Raw genomic sequence first — 19,249 nt, forward strand, 5'->3', positions numbered from 1 at the left:
GTTTAATGAATCTGCTTTGTTCTCTGACAAGAGTCTAAACAATGTAACCATGTATGTATTCAAATTAAATCTGAGTACAACAATGAATAGATAGCCATGTCCCTATTTTTAAAAGCAGATAATGAATGTATGTCTATTTAAATATACGTGCATAGATATATCAATGGATAACATTTGTTACTGTAATTGCATAATGTACTATGTGTTTCTGTAATCTCATAAAATGTGTTTTTTTCTCTTTTTCTTTTGTGATGTTGCACTGGCTTGCTTGATGCTTCATAATCTCAACAACAGGTATGTGTTCACCTGTCACTGATTACAACACCCCCCTTTTTATATACACTGTAGAACCACACCAAGACACATACAGTATTTGTGTAAGTCAATTAGTGTACCATAACAAACATTAAACCACTCTATTTGGCTTCTCAATATACTGTACATTACAGCCATAATTTATAATATGATCAAATGTACTTCTGTGTAGCTGGACACTCAGACAAGCAAGGTAAGTGCACTCAAAATACAGGATTGTAATCAGTAAATGTACAGAAATATGAATCATTGTCAACATACAGTGTGACTACTCTTTTCTCAAACATATAAAAGAAAAACCTCAATTTTCCTCTATCTGGGTATTTCTCTCCTGAGGGCGTATTAGTGTGTCAGTCTCTCCCCAGCTACTCTGCTGCCAGACATTGAACACCAGCTACAGTTCCTGTGTTCTTCCACTGAGTGGCAGGTATTCTGTTCTAATACTGCCCGCCCACTAACTTAGGAAAATCAAGATGGATGGCTAGATTCCATCGTTTTTATCAGGCCGTAATGTACAGTTATCCACTGACAGAGAATTCTCCCTGGAAGACGACAGAAAAGTGTCTGAGAACTGAGCAGGCAGGCAGAGAGGCAGTGCAGTCTAGCCACAGCCATTTTGTTCCTTTTGTGGGAGTCTTGAAGATGTGGATGGGGGTCTCAGGTAGTGTACAGGCCCTTACCTGAACAGTCATCTCAGTCTCTCACCAGGCACACAGAGACGACTCTCTCCTCCTCTCTCCCTCAGCTCCCTCCCTCACTAAAGAGCCACTCAACATCCAACAGGAGCTCATCAACACAATGTGCTTAGTTGTCCTTTTAAAAGCATGTGTCAGGTCTCAAGTAGACGCTTCTCTGCCTCCTTTTGTGCTCTGACATAATTACCGCTTGTTCTCTGCCTCTTGTTTGTTCACTGACACTCTCCTGCAGAGAGACTGATTGGCAGCAGTGTACAGATGTTCAAAGGGTGGGGTATTTGTTTGCGTGCTAAAACTCCACTCCAAGCTCACTATGGCCCTCCCTGCAATATGAAAATGTTGTATGAATCGAATCTTCCTCTGTTTTTAATCTAAAACATGATCGAGACGAGTAATAGACTGCTCAAATACATTATAGGTTGATGGATGAGGTGGTGGTGTATTTTGTTTGTCTTTTTTTGACTGTAGTGTCATCCACTGAAAAAAAGTGCCTTGATGTTTGAATGTGACTAAGTATGAAATCAAAATATATTTACCAGCCCCATTTCATGCAGCGCAGGTCTCCAGAGCGCATGGCTGTCTAGATGACTGTTTATTGACAGACCTCCAGCATCATGAGAATCGCATGTTCTTTGGATCTCTGGTACTCGAGCAAATGTGATCCTCTCAGATGCTGCTGTTTGAACTTATTTTGATGTCCCTGAGCATTAAGGGAAGTGACAGCTTACAAATAAATCCATAATTATCACATCTGAAAGCCACCATCCTAAACTTTATTAGCATACCCAGCACTGAGGGATAGGGTAATACACCCGGAGGGTCTCTCAGTCTGGCAACGTGGAGGCTGCCATCTCGTCAGCCTTTGGGTCTTTCTCAGAACCCAGTCGAAAGAAGAAGGCAGATGAGAGTGAGACAGTACTGCTCTGTAAAAAAGGCTAAATGGGCAGGACAGACTAAGGTTCAATGGAGTACAAAGAAACTGAAGGACAAGATTGTTCTCATTGTGTTTGCGCTGTGTATTTCCCCACAGAGCAAAGGCTGCCAAGGCCCCACGGGCTTCATTTCACCCCTTCAAAACGGAACATATTTTTTTGAGTATCCTGAAGATAGGAACACAATGACTGCCTGTAGAATTTCATCTTAATTCTACCTGGGAACACAAAAGACTAATCATGGCCATCACAAAAGCACTGTTCCGGCAGCCCACTGTGTGATAGGGCAGGCTCAAGAAGCATAAAAGCCTGCTCCTCCAGGGGCATGGAAGGGAGGGAGGGAGGCAGGCCAGGAGAATGGGCCATGGCGACATCTAGGATTACGTCTCTCAACTGTTAGGAGAGCAGTGGCCTGCAGACACACCTGTCTGTCAGGGAAGGTCGGAGTAAGGACACATTCGATTAATTTATTCTTCGGTGCTCATTCAACAGTTCAGAATCAACAGTGGACACGCAGGAATGTGTCGTGGAACTTGATTTATTCAGGTTTTCCATTACTCACTGCTCCACATCCTCTATAGGGCACTGATGCCATTGATGGATCTGTGGAACAGGGTCATGTTTATCCAAAAGCTTGGAAGAAATTAAATCTGCTAACCCTTTTTCTGTCGTAGGAGAGAAGTGTTTTCAGTGGCTCCCTTACTCCACCTCCTGAACAGATATTCCCTTCAGAGTCACATCCCTCAGCACCTCCCCAAAAGGTGCAGCTAAAGCTCATCTAATTGGTCGCTAGGCTTTAATTAGCCTAGCTCTTTTGCATGGCTGCCATTAGGAATTCAAATGGGGTGGAGTGAAAGCTGACATTTTACCCTCACTCGCCAGAATGTTTCCCTGCCTGATTCATCTCATCTTCATTTCCCCAGATCCTGTTTTTAAAGTTTTATTTAGGGTGTCATTTATTTAACAAGGGATTATTTATTTAGTGCATCAAATCATTCTGGAATGAATATTTATATATTTGTGGAGGCTTTAAATATTTACATGGTCTCTCCACTACTGGTTTGGAGGCACTGTAATGAGTGTTGTTGTCAGATATATGAGGGAATAACAAGACTGGTTTCAAAGTGAAAAGCCCTTTGAATATATTTGAACTTAATTGGAGTGCATTTATTATTGGAGTTGATGCTCTGATCATAGTGTAATTGGAGGTAGATTATGGAGACACTGGCAGCGGTGAGGATTTTTCATTTGGCTGATGATATTCATTAGAATGATAATGAATGATTCATGTCAGGGGTGGCATGCAAAAACACTCAGCAGAGCCAGGACCTTGTGTCACCTCCTGCTCTGATGCACTCGGAGATACCTACTCGACCACATTCCAATAATCCTCAAAGATGCTTAGCTATTATCCATTAGCACCTTGTTTTATTATTTTGGTATGGGTGGGTTATTAAAGACGCTGGATCATTCATAAGTCTGTGCCCCCATGTTGGGAACCAGTCAATCGTTTCCTCCTCGGTTGTTCAAGCCGGCCCTCACATTGTTAGGTGCTGGGAAAGCCAACACTCCAGCAGTGTGCGTTCAGTACTGCACAGTATGGGGACCCCACCACTCTGTTTCCATACATCCACATCCGGCCTCAGACGAGCCTTATTAACAGCAGCTGCAGGCGCTATCAGGAGAACAGAAGAAGGCAGACTGCGTGACTGGTGAACCAGGGAAAGCCTCTACTCTAGAACCCCCCAGATCCTAATGACTAACCAGAATGAGGAGAGAAGGAGAGGAAGAGCCTGATTTGTTCTGCATGCTAAATATGGCCTGTAATCTTTATTCCTCTGAGTGTCTTATTAAAAGTGAAAGGAAGATGAAATCCCACCAGCCGGGCCATCCTTTCTGCTGTTTATTAGAGGGGTTTTTCCCTCTGTTAATATTGAGGTTATGGTAACCTTAGCGGTGATAGATGCATCTTCTGACTTGAGGTAATAATAGCAATGATGGATTCCCACCTGAACCCTGGAGGTGTAATCTAGCAGGATGGGGATGATAAAGTGGCAGCGAGCGTCTGAAAGATGCACCGAGAGGCAGCTTCCATCCAGCAGAGCTGTTTATCACCCGACAGACAACATTGTCTTGTCAGAATTTATGATGCCTCCCCTAGTCTCTAATTCATCATTCATTAACTACTCTTTCCCCAACTCTATCCATCTCTATTTGTTGTTTTTATCAGATCTTGGAAAAAATATCACGACTGTTGTACTGTATATATGCTTTGACGGAAGCATGGGACTGATGTGTTCAGTTTGCGCTTTTCACATTCACTCGTAAATCTGATATCTAATATGTATCCATGTAATTGAGGCAAGCAGCACGTCATCACTGCTAAGCATATGTACAGAAGGGTAGTTGCATGGTTCTTTTTTACAATATGCTTGACCAGAATTATTTGCCTAGTTTAAAGAGAATATCTCCTGTTAATGTCCTTAACACAATTAAAACAGACCTGGCAGTTTCAACAGATGTCTCAAAATACTTTACACATTTATACAATAGTAAAATATGGTCTGCAGCTACATCCTTCCGGCCTATTCTCGGCTGCAGAATATTTTCCACTGGTGAATTATTCGTCACTAGCAAATGACCAAAATTGATGGCTAAAGACTGAAAAATGTGATCAGCATATTTTATGTTCAGATTTGTGCATTCCATAGCGTTCTGTACAAGCACTAATGAAGCTCAAAGACAAGTGGGAGTCCTAGATAGTTTTTTTCCTAAGCCCACACCTCTCCTGTTGTAGAGGTGGCATAGCTATTATTCCATTAGCTGGTAATTAATGAAGCTCATTTGTGTAACTGTTATTAAGCCCTTTGAAGGATTGTTTGTGTTCAGATGAAATGAAACGCATCCCAGAAGCCATCCATTGTGGCGGATAGATTAAAAGAGCAATAAGGCTCTTTGAAAAATGTTATTTTATCGGCTGTAATTTTTCACTGTACCTCAGGGGCAGCGATGACAGGAAAACACTGCAGTCCTCCTTCATGTTGATATCCTTTTTTTAGTCTAACTACCAAGGGAGTACACTAAGTGTGATTTATTCATCCCTTGACCAGTAAAAGGTGTCAGCCAGGTGAAAATGGATGCTGGGAATATTGACAGTAGAAATGGTGGTGCGGTTGTCCTGCTCTGTCACAGAGGATAGAAAGAGAGAGGCGAGATAGGGGGGTATTGTGTCCTCTATGGTATTTGACGTGTTTGCTTTGTAGGTGGCTAGGTTGTTGTTCAGATTATACACTCAAACAAACAGTACTGTACCTCTTGACTCATTTAAAATGCCTTATTAAGATTATATATACATGATATAAAATGTGTACTGTACAGTACTTCATGTTATTCCTCTTTTTTCTGTTGGAGAGTTTTGATTAATCTCAAGGCTAATGTATATTTGTCAGTTTCTTATACAAGCCACTCTGCTTTTTTGTAGACAATATTATAAATGTGTTTTTTGGCCATTGTTTAACTATATCAGGAGAGCAGTGGGTACATCTTAGACAAGGATCTCATTTCCCACATGAACAGATCACATTGTCTCTTTTGTTCACTGTTTCTCTCTGGCAGTGAGGAGAGATGCAGCATTTTTTCAAGGGTTTTCGTTTTTGACGAAAAGGGGGAATGGAGAATCAAAAAGCTGTGTAGTTTCTGAACAAACACCCACATTTCCAAAGGAGATGCTGTGTAACACCAGCACTGCCATTCCAAGGCTTCTGCTGGAAAAGGGGAAGAGCATCTCTTTGGGATTTATATTTAGCATTTGCTATGCTACTTATGAAATATTTTATAAATAATGTGAATATATTAGACAGGGAAAGCACTGTCGCAAGTCATTCCATATGCACTGCCATAGCAACAAGGCGTTCCGCCTTTATCTGTTTAGAGCCCATGATTCTTAAACTGTTCATTGCCCACGTTTCCCTTTTTAATCAGGGAGTGTTTGGGATCCCCTGCAGCGGGGATCTAGATAAAAGGATTAACTCAGCCTCGACTAGTTAACCACATTTAGACTTTGCCAGTCAGGCCCTCAAAATGAAAATAGATGGATGTGCAGTGCCTATATGTCCTTGTTTTAAACATAAATCATGAAGCAGCAGCAAACCATCTCCTCTTGGTGTAAGTGGATGACCGGGTAGAGCACATACGATATGGGCTGAGGCCTTACTGCAGGGGCCTGGGTTTGATTCTGGCCCATTTCCTGCATGTCTCTCCCTGCCTTTCCCTATCCAATACAGCAGTGAAATGACAAAAATATATCTTAAAAAGAAAATAAATAAAACTTAACCATCTCTTCAAGTAACTGTTTTCAATAATTGCAGTTCATCAGTAGAACACATCATTATGTTTGACCATATATATACCATAAATATTTTCAGGTATAGGTATTGTAGTGTGATTGTGCATTTCAACTGATTTAATGCAATAAGTTGAATGAACTGTTTAGTTGCATAACAATAACACATTATAACACATCCTTGCAACACCTTGTCTGTCTGCAATTAGTTTTATCTATTTTCTTGACTGTGTCATCCTCAAAATAATTAGGTTTACTTTCTATTAGGTATAGTGACTTTTCAAGACACTCCAGAAACAGATTGCTCAAAAATGCTACTATAAAGTACTGTAAATGAAATCATGTCAGTATCATAACCTTGCCCCACCAATGGGTTGGCTAGTTATATAGATACAAATCTATATAGTTTGTTACATCCAGATGTCTTCATTAATGTGTAGTTCCAAAGGGCTGTGTCAGTGTGTCTGCAGCAGGCTGGTCACAGCACCCCTGGCTGCATAGAACAGAACAGAGGATAGTTGGCTCTTTTGTCACTGCTGTTAGCATTAGCTAGAGATTTGCATATATTTATCTGGGAAGCATTAAAGGGATACAAAAAAGACTAATTCACTATAGAAAGTCTCCCTTTCAAGATTAAAAGAGATCCATTAGAAATGTATGACTGCTCATGTAGTTTTTATTTCATTTTTCTGTCACTGTCCCCACTCCTTTTGTAAAAGGCTTTGATTATCCGCCAGGTTGGGAAAAAAAATCATGTAGAGAAAATAGAAAGAAAAAAATACAGCTGCCAGTTTTGCTAATGCAGCGTAGTGTTACAGACGCCTGCCTTTCATGGCAGGACTCCTTTGTTCTTTGGTGAACTTAAACAATAACTCTGAGCTTGCACAGTGCAGATGCCTGAAAATGTCATTCTGGTTAAATTACTTGATATGGTAGGTAGTTCAAGTTATAATATTGACAGTTCAATCTGACTGTGTAATCCGACGGTAAAATAATACCCTGAATCGATATGTCTGTTAAAATTGCACTTACGACACCTTGTTTGAACTTCAAAAGATGTCCTTGAGGATTTCTGTTGAAAATGTCTGTTTATAGTCTCTCAAACCAGATATGATTATGTACAAGAATACAATCGAAACAGACCTTGAAATTACAGAAATGAAGCTTTAAATTGTCTATAGTATAAATTGTAAAACAATATAAAGGTCAAACTTTATGTTTCAATAGAACTACTATTCCAGTTGTAATTTTCTGGATTTGAGTGAAAATATAATGAAAAATATTTTATTCAGTTTCATATGAAATGTGTCTGTATTGTTTGGCGTTCTTGTGTTTTCCACATACTCCCATGCAGTGCTGTGCCTGTGTGGGGCTGTGCCTGTGTGGGGGAAGATCGGCTCTCGGTGAAGAGCATGCTGCCATCCGGCTCCTGCCACGGCACTGGCACACACACACCTGGAGGAGAGCATGTGAGCAGCTCTCCTGGAGGAGGTGCCCACAATGCTTATCACTTTGACCTGGATTCTGGGACGGTGGACAATTTCCCAAACAGCTGGGGATCAATCAAAGCCCACTCCAAATGTGCCACCTGCCACTTTTACATTAAGAAACATGCTGTTCAAAATGGAGCATTTTCACTTGGTATTTTTGATTATTTTACAGGAAAAGTTGGCCTCTTCATGCGTACAAAAGTGCCAAATGAAACATCCCTCCCCCAGCGCCTCCCCCTCTCTCCTGGGCCGGGTAAGCTGCTATGAGGAGGTGGAGATGGGGGCAGGTTTGGATTCAAGTCTGGGCATACAGGGAAGACAAGATATAGGATTTATGTTTAAAACCTAAATTCTGCATCCACCTTTTTCTCCTACATTGAGCTCCACGTGTGTTTTTGTTTGAGCATATGTTCATGTTTTTACACTGTCTCATGCTCCCCAAATCCCAACACCTATTTTTACCTTGATGCATCTAATAACTAGCCTGGGTCTGCCCTCCTACATACTTCCGCTCAATTTTCATTTTGCTTCTGTACTGCGTGTGGGCTTGATTGGTCAGATGTCTCCGGTAAACTTTTTACCGGTCCAATCAGCGAACAGAGGGAGTGGCTGAGAACGATGAAGTTGATGTTGTGCGCTAGTTTGAGTTGTAGTTCCGTAATGGCGGCGGAGAAAGATGCGAGCGAAGCCATTCGGTCCGTTGTGGCAACGCTGCCGAATATCCAGAAGTTAAAGCCGGAGCAAGAACAATCTTTGATCCCCACAGGGTTTGTTTGATTTTCCAGCTAGCTCCGTTAGTGGTGAAGGAGTTGGCTAAGGCGAACGCTAGCGATTGGTTATGGCAGATCCAGATTGGCTCTGGGCAGACCCAATAGTTTTAAACTTCAACAGAGTACCTGCCTTCAAGGAAGTTAACGCTTGTCAATGGAGCGAGCACAGACTCTCTGTACAAATGAAATGTACGAGAGTCCAGTTAGGACCAGGCTATCTAATAACAACCAGACCTGTAGAAACGTATCGTAGTGTAGTAGATTCTCTTCCTGGTCTCAGTACTCTGCCCACGCATTGTTCCCCCTAGTTTAGGCTGGAGCAGCTCCACTCCCAGCAGGTGTCAGTGTTACATAATCAGGAGCTAAGACCAGAGTCGCTAAGACAAAGGGAGAAAACTTTGAGGATCATCATCGTGCCAAGATTGCTACTATGTGGGCTACCTACACTGTATTGTATGTTTCCCAGCCAAGCTGTCTGTGGATGGGAGTTTTCTGTAAGCAGCTTTGAGAAAGTAATCAAGTATTCAACAGGTGCTATTAATAATGCTTGAGCTTACATTGAAAACAGGTGTGGCAATTGCTGAGTGCTACCTTTGTCCTGCACCTGTACATTTGAATTCAGTGGTTGAGAGGGACAAAGACCAGACTACTGACTAAATGCTGAGCAAATGCAGACACAGCGCCACAAGGTGCTGTCATAGCCCTTATGCTGGGTACACACTAAAATATGTTTTTAATCTTATAAGACTTTCAAACTGTGAGAGACCACAAACATGAGGACCAAAAATCTTGCCTTAAATTATAATCATAATGCCCTTTGTGACATTTTATCAATCACAAGTGTGGAAGAAATTGCGATTTCTGGTGTGCTTACATTATTCACTAATCAATAGAACTAGTCATTGGATACTAGTTAGTATGTTCTCATGTAAGCTTGCTATTAATAAGAGTAGATTGTGTCTATGTGTCAGGCTTAATAGATGTTCGTGATCAGGAGAAAGTACTGGGTAAACGTCCTTTGTCATGACTACAAGGAGAGCGCCAATTATGATCTCTCTAGTCTGAGTGGTCATGTGTTGGGAGCTGTGAATCTCTTCCTCTGAGACTGTTGTAATGTCATTACTGCCTGACTGTCACTATCTATGTTTACATTCCTGTGCCCTATAAAAGATGGTCCTTCGGCTTTCAGAGATGAGAGAGACCTGGTTGAGACCTAAGCTTGGTGTTGTGTTGTCATTTATGGTCAGAAGACTGGTTTTCTCTCCCAATCTGCAGATTGATAGGAATAGGGCACAGGAATGTAAACATAGATAGTGACAGTCAGGCAGTAATGACATTACAACATTGTCCGTCTCTTCATAAACGGAGTGACTAAGTTCAGTTGAGTTCTGGATTTTAATATGTATCAACTATCAATTTCTTCCACACAAGTATATCAAGTATTTGCCATTGTCCATTGGGAATATGTTTATCCAACTGCATTTAAAATTAATAGTGATTGTAAGTTACATTTCTGCAGTAAACAGTGGGGTGAAAATCTTCAATATTGCTATTTCCCCAAACCACACAAAAAAAGCACAACATGCCCAGTAGTGTTCATTACATGTCTGTGGTTGAACATAAGTTATCATTACACTCCCCCAAAAAGGAAGAAAAAAAGCAAACATTTCTTTTGGACCACATGTAATTTCTTTGCTTAGAGCGACCTCACAAAATTGTACTCCCAGAAAAACAAAGAAGAACAATTTAAACATAACAATACCGAACAGATGTGCAAGACTGGTATTTGGAGCTCTCTGTGTTGTTTTAGTTTGTCCCCTAACTCTTGTGAACCCAGTGAGCTCGCTACTCCCCATCTGTTGGGCAGTGTCGGTTCTCCAGAGTAATGTTCAACACAAGGCCAGCAGCAGACCACAGACTTGCTACATATGCTTCGCAAACTGTTGATGTTGGTCAGGAGAACATACATAATAATCCAGATTAACCAGGATAATTAGCTTGTTGTGAGCCATTAATTTTGGCAGGTGAGGGGGTAGAGGGGGGAATAAATAATGTGTCCGTGTCTTGTGACACGGCCCTAAAAAATGGGCATCTTTCCAACACCTCATTTCAACTCTTCTAATTGGCCTCATTGTAGATGAAAAATTAAATGGCTGGTCTGGCTATTAATGCTGACTTTTATGGATTGGATGCTGCTGTACTTAATATACCAACTCAGTTGTCCCTTTTATTCCTGGGCAGTGTTCTGTCGACCAATGATGTATGGCAGGAGGAGGTAACTCGCTGGAACACAATGGGGTTCCAGCCCATGTGAAGCTGTCTGGCTCTAGTCCAGACTGGGGAGGAGTGAGCAGCCAGAGGAGTACTGTGTCTTCCACTTCCTCTGCCTGCCAGTTGATAAGAGTATGAAAGTGGTGGAGTAGGCAGCTTTGGATTTAGTATTTTTGAGTTGTTAAGGATCCATTAGTACTTATTGTGTTGTCTTACTCCATCAGAAATTAGCATAGCATATCATGTGTCAATCTGTTAAAAGGGAGAAGACAAGGTGGTTCTGTTTTTTTGGGAGTGAGAGCTCTGTGAAAATGCTGATAGGAAGCTCTTTCTCTATGTAAGGACAGGGCTCTTAGCTGTGTATCTGCTGGGGGAGGATGTGACTGGATTCTGCCTTCAGGGATTTCATTGACCAGGGACCATAAAGCCTGAAGCTGCTAGCTAGCACAAGCCCCCTGAAATATTCATCACATAACTTTTCTCTATGACTATATGTTTTAGCAGATGGTAACATTTTTTTGTGGAGAACAGCCTTGTAAAAGGAATATGATTTTTAGTTTCTATGGGAACAGAAAGGGTTGAAGATGTTTCATGGTTCGCTGGTTGGCTAAACTCTGTGGACAGGGTGTGTGTGTGTGTTGGTGTGCTTGTGTTTGTGAATGTTCGTGAATGAAATTTGGTTTGTGTAAATGTGTTTAGTCATAGGTCCTACAGTCACTTATTTGCCAAAATACTGTACAGTATCTTGAATTGCTAAGTAAAGTTGTAGCAGTTTCAAGAAAATATAATTTACAAATAATTTACAAGGAAACCCACTAGTTAATTTGCATGGCTCTGCCCTCCTACGTACTTCCGCTCATTTTTAATTTTGCTTCTGTACTAGGTCTGGGATTTCAGTGTATTAGTTGGTTTTCAGAGAAAAAAAATGTGTAGGTCCAATCAGCGAACAGAGGGAGTGGCTGAGAACGATGACGTTGATGTCGTGCACTAGTTTGAGTTGTAGGTCAGTAATGGCAGCGGGAAAAGATGCGAGGGAAGCTATTCTGAGGTTGTGGCAACGCTGCTGAATATCCATAAGTTAAAGCCGGAGCAAGAACAATCCTTACTGAGTTTTGTTGGTGGCCATGATGTTGTGGCCCCCCTCCCCACGGGGTTCGGGAAAAGTTCGATTTTCCAGCTACGGCAGCTAGCTCCGTTACAGTGTTGAAGGAGTTGGCTAACGGTGCGTTCACACTGCAACGTTTTTTAACGCTCTGCACCGCTTGCCTTCCCACAGTACACCACGCTCGGGGCCGTGTTAGAAAAGTTAATACAGAGTTGTAGTTCTCTAAGGTCACTGTTGTAGTCATGACCAAGCGTGCAGACTTGGGTTCATGTACTCACAATATCGATCAAAATACCACTTTTACACAACATTTGTGTAAAAATACAGAATTTTTACTAGTGCAAGATTACAGTAGAATACATGTTACGCCACCGGTCACTTTGTAGGCTGGGCTAGCAAGCTAGCAGTGGCACAGAACAGTCACGTAATGTGACCAGACTGAATTTAAAAGTATAAAAACACTCTTGCATGCATTATGCATTATTAGTTTAATGTAATCTTTAAATTCAAGCTCATCACATAACGTAACTTTGTTCTGAACAGAACTGGGTGTGCAGACGCATACGATAAGTTTCTCCATCTTGAAATTGTAAAACCTAGAAATGTTTACCATGACCAACAGTTGCTATGTTACAAGAAACAAGAAACCAATCCGATTGGCCAACGCTAGCATTTTCACGCTCCTCATTTACATAAAGTTTAAAAAATCCAACTTGCAACGTTCCGCTCCGCTCGCCTTCCCACAATGCCCTACGCGAGCGTCAACGACTGGTTTCATTGAAAATGAATTGGAAGCCGACGCCCCGCACCGCCTGCTCCGCTGCAGTGTGAACGCACCGTAAGGCGAACGCTAGCGATTGGTTATGGCAGATCAAAGTGGCTCTGCCAGATCCAATAGTTTTAAACTTCAACAGAGTACTCGCCTTCAAGGAAGTTAACGCTTGTCAATGGAGCGATCCCAGACCCCCTGTACAAATGAAATGTACGAGGGTCTGGTTAGGACCAGGCTACTAGTTAATTGCATTAAATAAAGAAAATACAAGGCCCTGTCAAAAGCTGTATTACAAGTGTGCTGGTGTGTTTGACTCCATGAGGGTACTAAATAGTTGCTAATTTCACAGTGTCTTAACTCTGTGAAATTAGCAACTATAGTACAGTATGAGTCAGTTGCATGATTGCTCATATTCACATGGAACTTTAAAGCGAGGATCTGTTGATAAATTCAACAACACCAGCAACTTATCTCTTGTGGTTTTGAGCAGCATTTCCAAATGAGTGCTCTCCCATTTGAGAGGAGCTAATTAGATTGTGAGACTTGCATGATATGGGGTCCTGCACATGAAAGCCTTGCTGTTGAGATGAGTTGTGGTTGTCTGTACCCCAGACAGAGCTGATAGCACAGCCACTACTTTCATTCCGCTTACAAAAATCGGATTCTAATTGGATGTCTGATTTTAGCGACTTAAGGAAATTGCTTTTTGAAATGTAACAATGTAAGTGATCTTAAGCAACTCATTTCTCACTTGCTGCAATCAACTTGCAACCCTCATCAGGCAGTAATTGAAAGGTCCTACTTCCGCCTTTAAACCACTGACCCTTCATCTTCTATCACAGACTTCATTCATAAGCAGGGGAAAGTGCCAGTAAAGGCCAATGAAAAGAGCAAATGAACAGAATTGACAGTTTCACTGGCTAGTAATTGTTTCAGCAGCTTTAGCATTTTGGTAACCCTATCATGAATGAATTATTAAATTGTTTGTTTTTACCTAAACATTGAAAAATCATGCCAGTAATTGTTTATATCATTTAGTTGAGTTATGCATGCATCATGCATCTACTTCTTGGGTTTTTCATATGGCATCATCAGGTTGATTCCAGAGAGACTTTCACCTCAGCTTTTTTGTTAGGCCAATGTTGTCTTTTTGGTTCTGAAATGCACACAAGTTCGTTTGGAAGACAATTTTGTATCTAAGTTTGTCAGGAAATACATACTATAGGCAGAATGCACCCTTTCATGCATGAAGTAAACTTGAGAAATCTACCCATTAAAGTGGCATGTGGTGTGCTTCCCAAAAGTTCCACACATCTGAGTCATAATTATTTTACAAACACACTCTCACACACTTTACAAATATCACAGTTATGGCTTGATACCTGCACACTGGACATGTGCCCTTTTGCTGCACTTCCCAGACGTATAAGAAAACTCAACATATCCACACAGTCGGAGGCTAAGTGTAGTGTAGTGTGCTTATTATATTCATCAGTTTCTGTCTGGGCAGTCGTGGCCCAATGAAAAGCTGCCTTCAGGGACATTGAGTGATTCAGACCACTCAGCCTCATTATGGAATCATATTAATATTTAAGTAGCTGGAATTGAGGAATAAAAAGGGTAATTGATAGCATCAGAATCGGAGTGTTTGAACTCTATTGTAATATTTAAATATTTCAAGTAGTGCTGCTTTAAAATGGGCAACACATGCACCTAAACAGCATTTTTAGACATCTTTGATCCCAATGGAAACTACAGCTGTGTGTGCCGTGCTTCGGTTGTGAATGTTACAGTTATAAATTACAGACAATGGCTTTGCGTTGGAGCTCATTGTTCTAGTGATTTATCAGCTGAGGTTAAAGTCGTGCTCTGCATTGATGAGGCTCTGATAGTGGAAATGGGCTGTTAAGAACAGGAAGGCCATTCTGAGAAGCAGGGACTTAGATGAGTCAATGTTTCACTGATAAGGGATTCAGAGGGGGTGTGACTTGTAGGGAGGCGAGTCTCTCTCCTCTGACTTTGGCACGGTCTCCCAGGGTTTCCTCCGGTCTCAACAGGAGTACTGCACGTCTCTTCCCCACACTGTTGGCTCAAAGAACAGGTGCACACAGATCTGTGTATTCATATTCTTATGTATGAGTTATTATGCGTAATGACTGTTTGAAGGACAGATTCATCCCATAAAATTGATTGTCTTGCTGTAAAATCAGCATGTCTGGAAATCAGCTGACTAGATTAAACGGCAAATGAAAAGTTGCGTATTAACACAAAACTGTAGGTAAGCATTTAATTATAGGGACAGGATAGGAACAATAATAATTATCAGGAATTCTTATCTAATTTGAATAACATGAGATACAAATGCAGATGCATATAGGACTCTTCTGCATAATTGTAGTCAGTGGCATATGCTGTGGAGTTGCACTAATTAGGTAGTACTGTACCACAATGAGCCGACGGCTGTGTAAAATCACCATTCCTCACTCTGCTCGTAAGGATCCATGAATCGTGGTGTATTTCTTGCAGAACATTGATTCAAATGGTGATGGGATCTGGAGGAATGTTAACTAATGGCTGTTAGCAACATAACAACATATGGAAAAACAGACGTGCAGGTGCATTCAGTCTGTTATTTGATTGTTGCCTAGAGATTGATAATCAGAGAACAAGGGAACAAGGATGATGCTCAGCTTGCTAATGGATCAAAACGTTTTTTTACTTCCAATACATGCTTTTTAGATCATACACAATTTACAGCACCCAGACAGATTGCTAGCAGATGCCAGCGCACCTGTAGCTCTTCTGCTTTCTCAAAGTTCATTTTCTGCCAGGTTGTTTTTTCAGGGGGTGAATTTATCTGAAAGACAGAATGAATAACATATTTAAACAAGTCTGTGTTCCCAGGCCAGACAAATAATCGCACACTTAGCACAGTAATGGCTAAGTCTGACAGTGCTGTATGTGGACAAATACCCACTCATTAACATAATACTACAAACTGGCATTACCTTGGAGTTTGTTTACAAACTCATTAAGTTTACAATGAAGAACAGCTTCTCTGTATACAAATTATATAAAACATGTTTATTTACATTATGAGTACATGTTTGGACAAGCACACTGTGCTAGGACTGTGACAGAATGTTGATTTGTGATTAAGGAACCTATCGCCAGAGAATAAAACAGTAATGGGCTCAATCCAGCCAACGGATTGTTCTCCCCGAGAGTCAGAGTCGGTATAAATAGATGGCCAATTTGTAAAATTGTGTGCCTGAAAACAAGCATCTTGGGCCACTTTAATTGGTCAATCTCCCGCCTGTATTGAGTGCCTAGATTGATTTATTACCTTTTTTAAAAGGCCGTAGGGACTCTGCAAACAGCTGTGCCAGCCGTCCGCTCCGGAACTGTTGTGAAAACAAGGAGCTGAGCGGCGGGCGTCGGACAGCAGTAACCGCAGCGCAGTGTAGTGGCGAGCCGAGCGAAGCGGAGTGGCGTGGCAGACAGCTGGCAAGGACAGCGTCGGGTGTCTGGCACCACTGGAGATGCAGGATTTATTTCAGCAAACACTGCTGAGTGGAACCCTGCCCCCACTGAGCAGACACATCCACAGACGCTGGCCTGATTGCTATATTGCCATGATGATATGAGGGAGGGCCTGTGTGATCGCAGCCAGAGAATGGGAATATTTCTCATGTGATGATTTCCCTCATCCACTTGGCATAGAGAGGGCTCAGAGAAGGGCTCTAAGTGGTCTGTCTCTCTGGCTTTGAGTGATGGCTCCCAAACCTGACTGTGTCTCAGCTGAATCTGCCTGTTTGTGAGCAATCATAGTGATTCACTCCCCTGCCTCTACTCTGGAGGAAACAATTCCATCACGTAGATGATATGGAATAATATATCTATTTGCTGCCGCACATGTGTCCTGCCCTTGGTCTGTGGTATATCTATGTGTCTCTTAGTAGAGAAGAGGCAGTGTTCTGAAATAAGAGATATCAAGTGACTGATTATTGTTTTCTTTCACAAAACTGGCAACTGTGCATAACGAGCATGCTAGGGAACTTCTACGGCCATGACCTATGACCTGGGCTTGCTGTAAAAAATCTATTTGGTACATGCTTATGACAGGGTTGGACATCTGGCCTTTATAAGACTTTATAGAAATACCTTCATAAACACAAACACATGCCTGAATTTCCTCTCCTGACAATGTATTTTTTCCTCATCAGGTTTCTCTGGTGCTTTGTTTCCTTTTTGATTGCACACAGTAATTGTGTCCTGCGGGACTTGCATAACACTGAAAATATTCATACAGCATTTGACTCCTACAGGAACTATATTTTTGATACCTTACTTGTTCCTTCTATGTTCTTTTCCTATGTACATTTCAAAACAGACCCTTGCCCCACGTCGTCTTGAGATGTGGCTTTGCATTCACTGGAACACTAGTTAAAGTGCAGTACTGTATGTTGACACATCCCTGCTCCACCATTGGCTCTGCAGCCCAGGGATCTCTGTTGAAAGTGGTGGCGCTGGTAGCTGAGTGTTTCCAGTTTGAACTGTGATTCTTAGAAATTTGATGCATTTAGCACTGGGGGATTGGGGCTTGAGTCGTCCACAGGCATTTGAATGCACATCTCATGAGCTGGGAGGGGTGTGCGTCGGGGGGGGGAGGTTAAAAACCGCATAGTCTTCCTCTAGTGCTTAACTCAGGAGATATGAGTCTGGTTTCAGATGAAAGGGACTTAATCTCTCATGGCTCTCTCTTTCTGTCATCTCTCTCTTCCTCTCCCTCTCTCAGTTCTCTATCCTGTGGGACTGGCCCACTCAAGCACACTGGAGTGCATTATGTAATCCCCACAAACTCTCCAGACCCTGCAGTAATGGTTTAATTACAGGAGGGTAAGCAGGCATCATATCATACCACCTGCCATTGCCTCTCAAACATTTTCTGTGTTTTCTTAACTGAATATGCCTTCTCTCCTTTTCTACCCCTCATCCCCTTTTGATAAACACTCACAGACAGACACCTCGCCCCCTGTAAAGCTGTTTGCCCCGCTCGTACTGATTCACACTGAGACAGTCTGCTCGCTGTCCCACGCACTGCCTCTGGCCCCGTGCCCCACCCCTCTTTTTTCTTCCTCTTCCTCAACCACCTATCCACTAATCACACCCCACCCACTCCCCAGATAGACAGTCAGCCAGTCATTCAGCCAGACAGACAGACAGCCAGACAGTCAGCCAGACAGTTAGTGCGGGGGTGCTCAGTATTTTTGGACTTACAGAGCGGAATGGGGGATATCAAGCCATGCATGTATTAGGAGAACATTAGTTTGATGTACGCAGACGAATGCCACTAAGCAAGACAAATATGGATGATCGATGAATTCATGAACGAGAATATGGTGGTAGGCCCGACAAATTGTGTGGTAAAAATATCTGTTAACTTCTAGCTGAAGTCCTTGATACATTGATACCTTATTTCTTCTGGTTATTTACCAGCTCTGTCAGACTGAAATGGACTATAAAATCACTTGACTGCACACAGTATATTGAACATATAGTCCTGGCATGTGTTGTGTGTGAGGTGTGATCTGAACGGTAGCAGAGCCACCATGACTGGTAAGATCTTTGCTCTTCTATGCAGGCCGGGCTGACACTGGCCGTCTGAGCCTTATTAATCACCCTGACCCAGCCCTGCTCCTCTGTTTTCTTTTCAAATGTAGAATCGATGGATTTTTCCTTCATTTCATTGACCTGTGCATAATGGTGCTCTCACTCCTCCACCGTTGGGAGAGGAGCCCAGTGCCTGTAGACATGCTTGCCCAGGCAAAGGCAGCCAGCCTGGGCTTTGTGTTGCTTATTGTTCACCCTGGACGAAATTAATGTGCTGTGAAATTAGCATTTTATCTGAGTGCAGATACTGTAATGGAGGCAATTAGAGTGCAGGGGAAAAATGGCACTGGCGTGCCGGCTGGTGGGCTGGTTGGCTGACTGGCTGACTGGCTTGGATGTAGTGCAAAGGTAGGGGAATAAGCCATGACCTCCAGGAGTAGTCTAGTGGAGGAGAGCAGCACAGCCAGCCTCACTGATTACACAGCCTCCTTTAACTGGTTCCATAACTGCATTAGACTGACTGGAATAGCTGTACATTCATTATTTGAATTATTTTATAGATGTCACTGAACCAACTTGATTGAAAGCTTGGAGTAAGCTCAAGGCATTGCTGTTCATTATCTGGATCAGGTGTAGCGGTACTTGGAAAGTACAGGAGATAGTTGATTATGCTGATGGTTTAGTTCTGTACCAGATTGCGACTTAGAGGAATGGATAAAATACTAGTCAGTTTATGTTTCAAGCTGAACTGATTTCTCCCTAGTTTTTTTTGGAGGCATTGGCTGCTGTCAAATTGGTAGGCTCAAAGCAAGAGCATCGTTGTCTTTTATCACATCCCCAGATTGAAATTGATCCTTAGATTGCAAGCCACGGGCTGCACGATAGACCTGATCATATCTGCAGACGCTGATAGAACATTCTGTTGTCACCTGAAGCCTCATAGA

General features: G+C 42.1%; 1 protein-coding gene across 2 annotated transcripts in view; it reads left to right on the forward strand.

The window, feature by feature from the left end:
- Positions 1–19,249, forward strand: part of roraa (RAR-related orphan receptor A, paralog a) — a 160,987-nt gene that overhangs the window by 57,095 nt on the left and 84,643 nt on the right. The window contains exon 2 of one of the 2 annotated variants that reach the window (XM_067234483.1): positions 488–508. The exons of the other annotated variant lie outside the window; for it this stretch is intronic. Coding sequence (XP_067090584.1) covers positions 488–508 — 21 coding nt within the window. The remainder of the gene's footprint in view (positions 1–487; positions 509–19,249) is intronic. 2 annotated transcript variants of the gene reach the window in all.

This window comes from Osmerus mordax, chromosome 4, assembly GCF_038355195.1.
Source record: "Osmerus mordax isolate fOsmMor3 chromosome 4, fOsmMor3.pri, whole genome shotgun sequence".
In the NCBI taxonomy this organism is placed as follows: Eukaryota; Metazoa; Chordata; class Actinopteri; order Osmeriformes; family Osmeridae; genus Osmerus; species Osmerus mordax.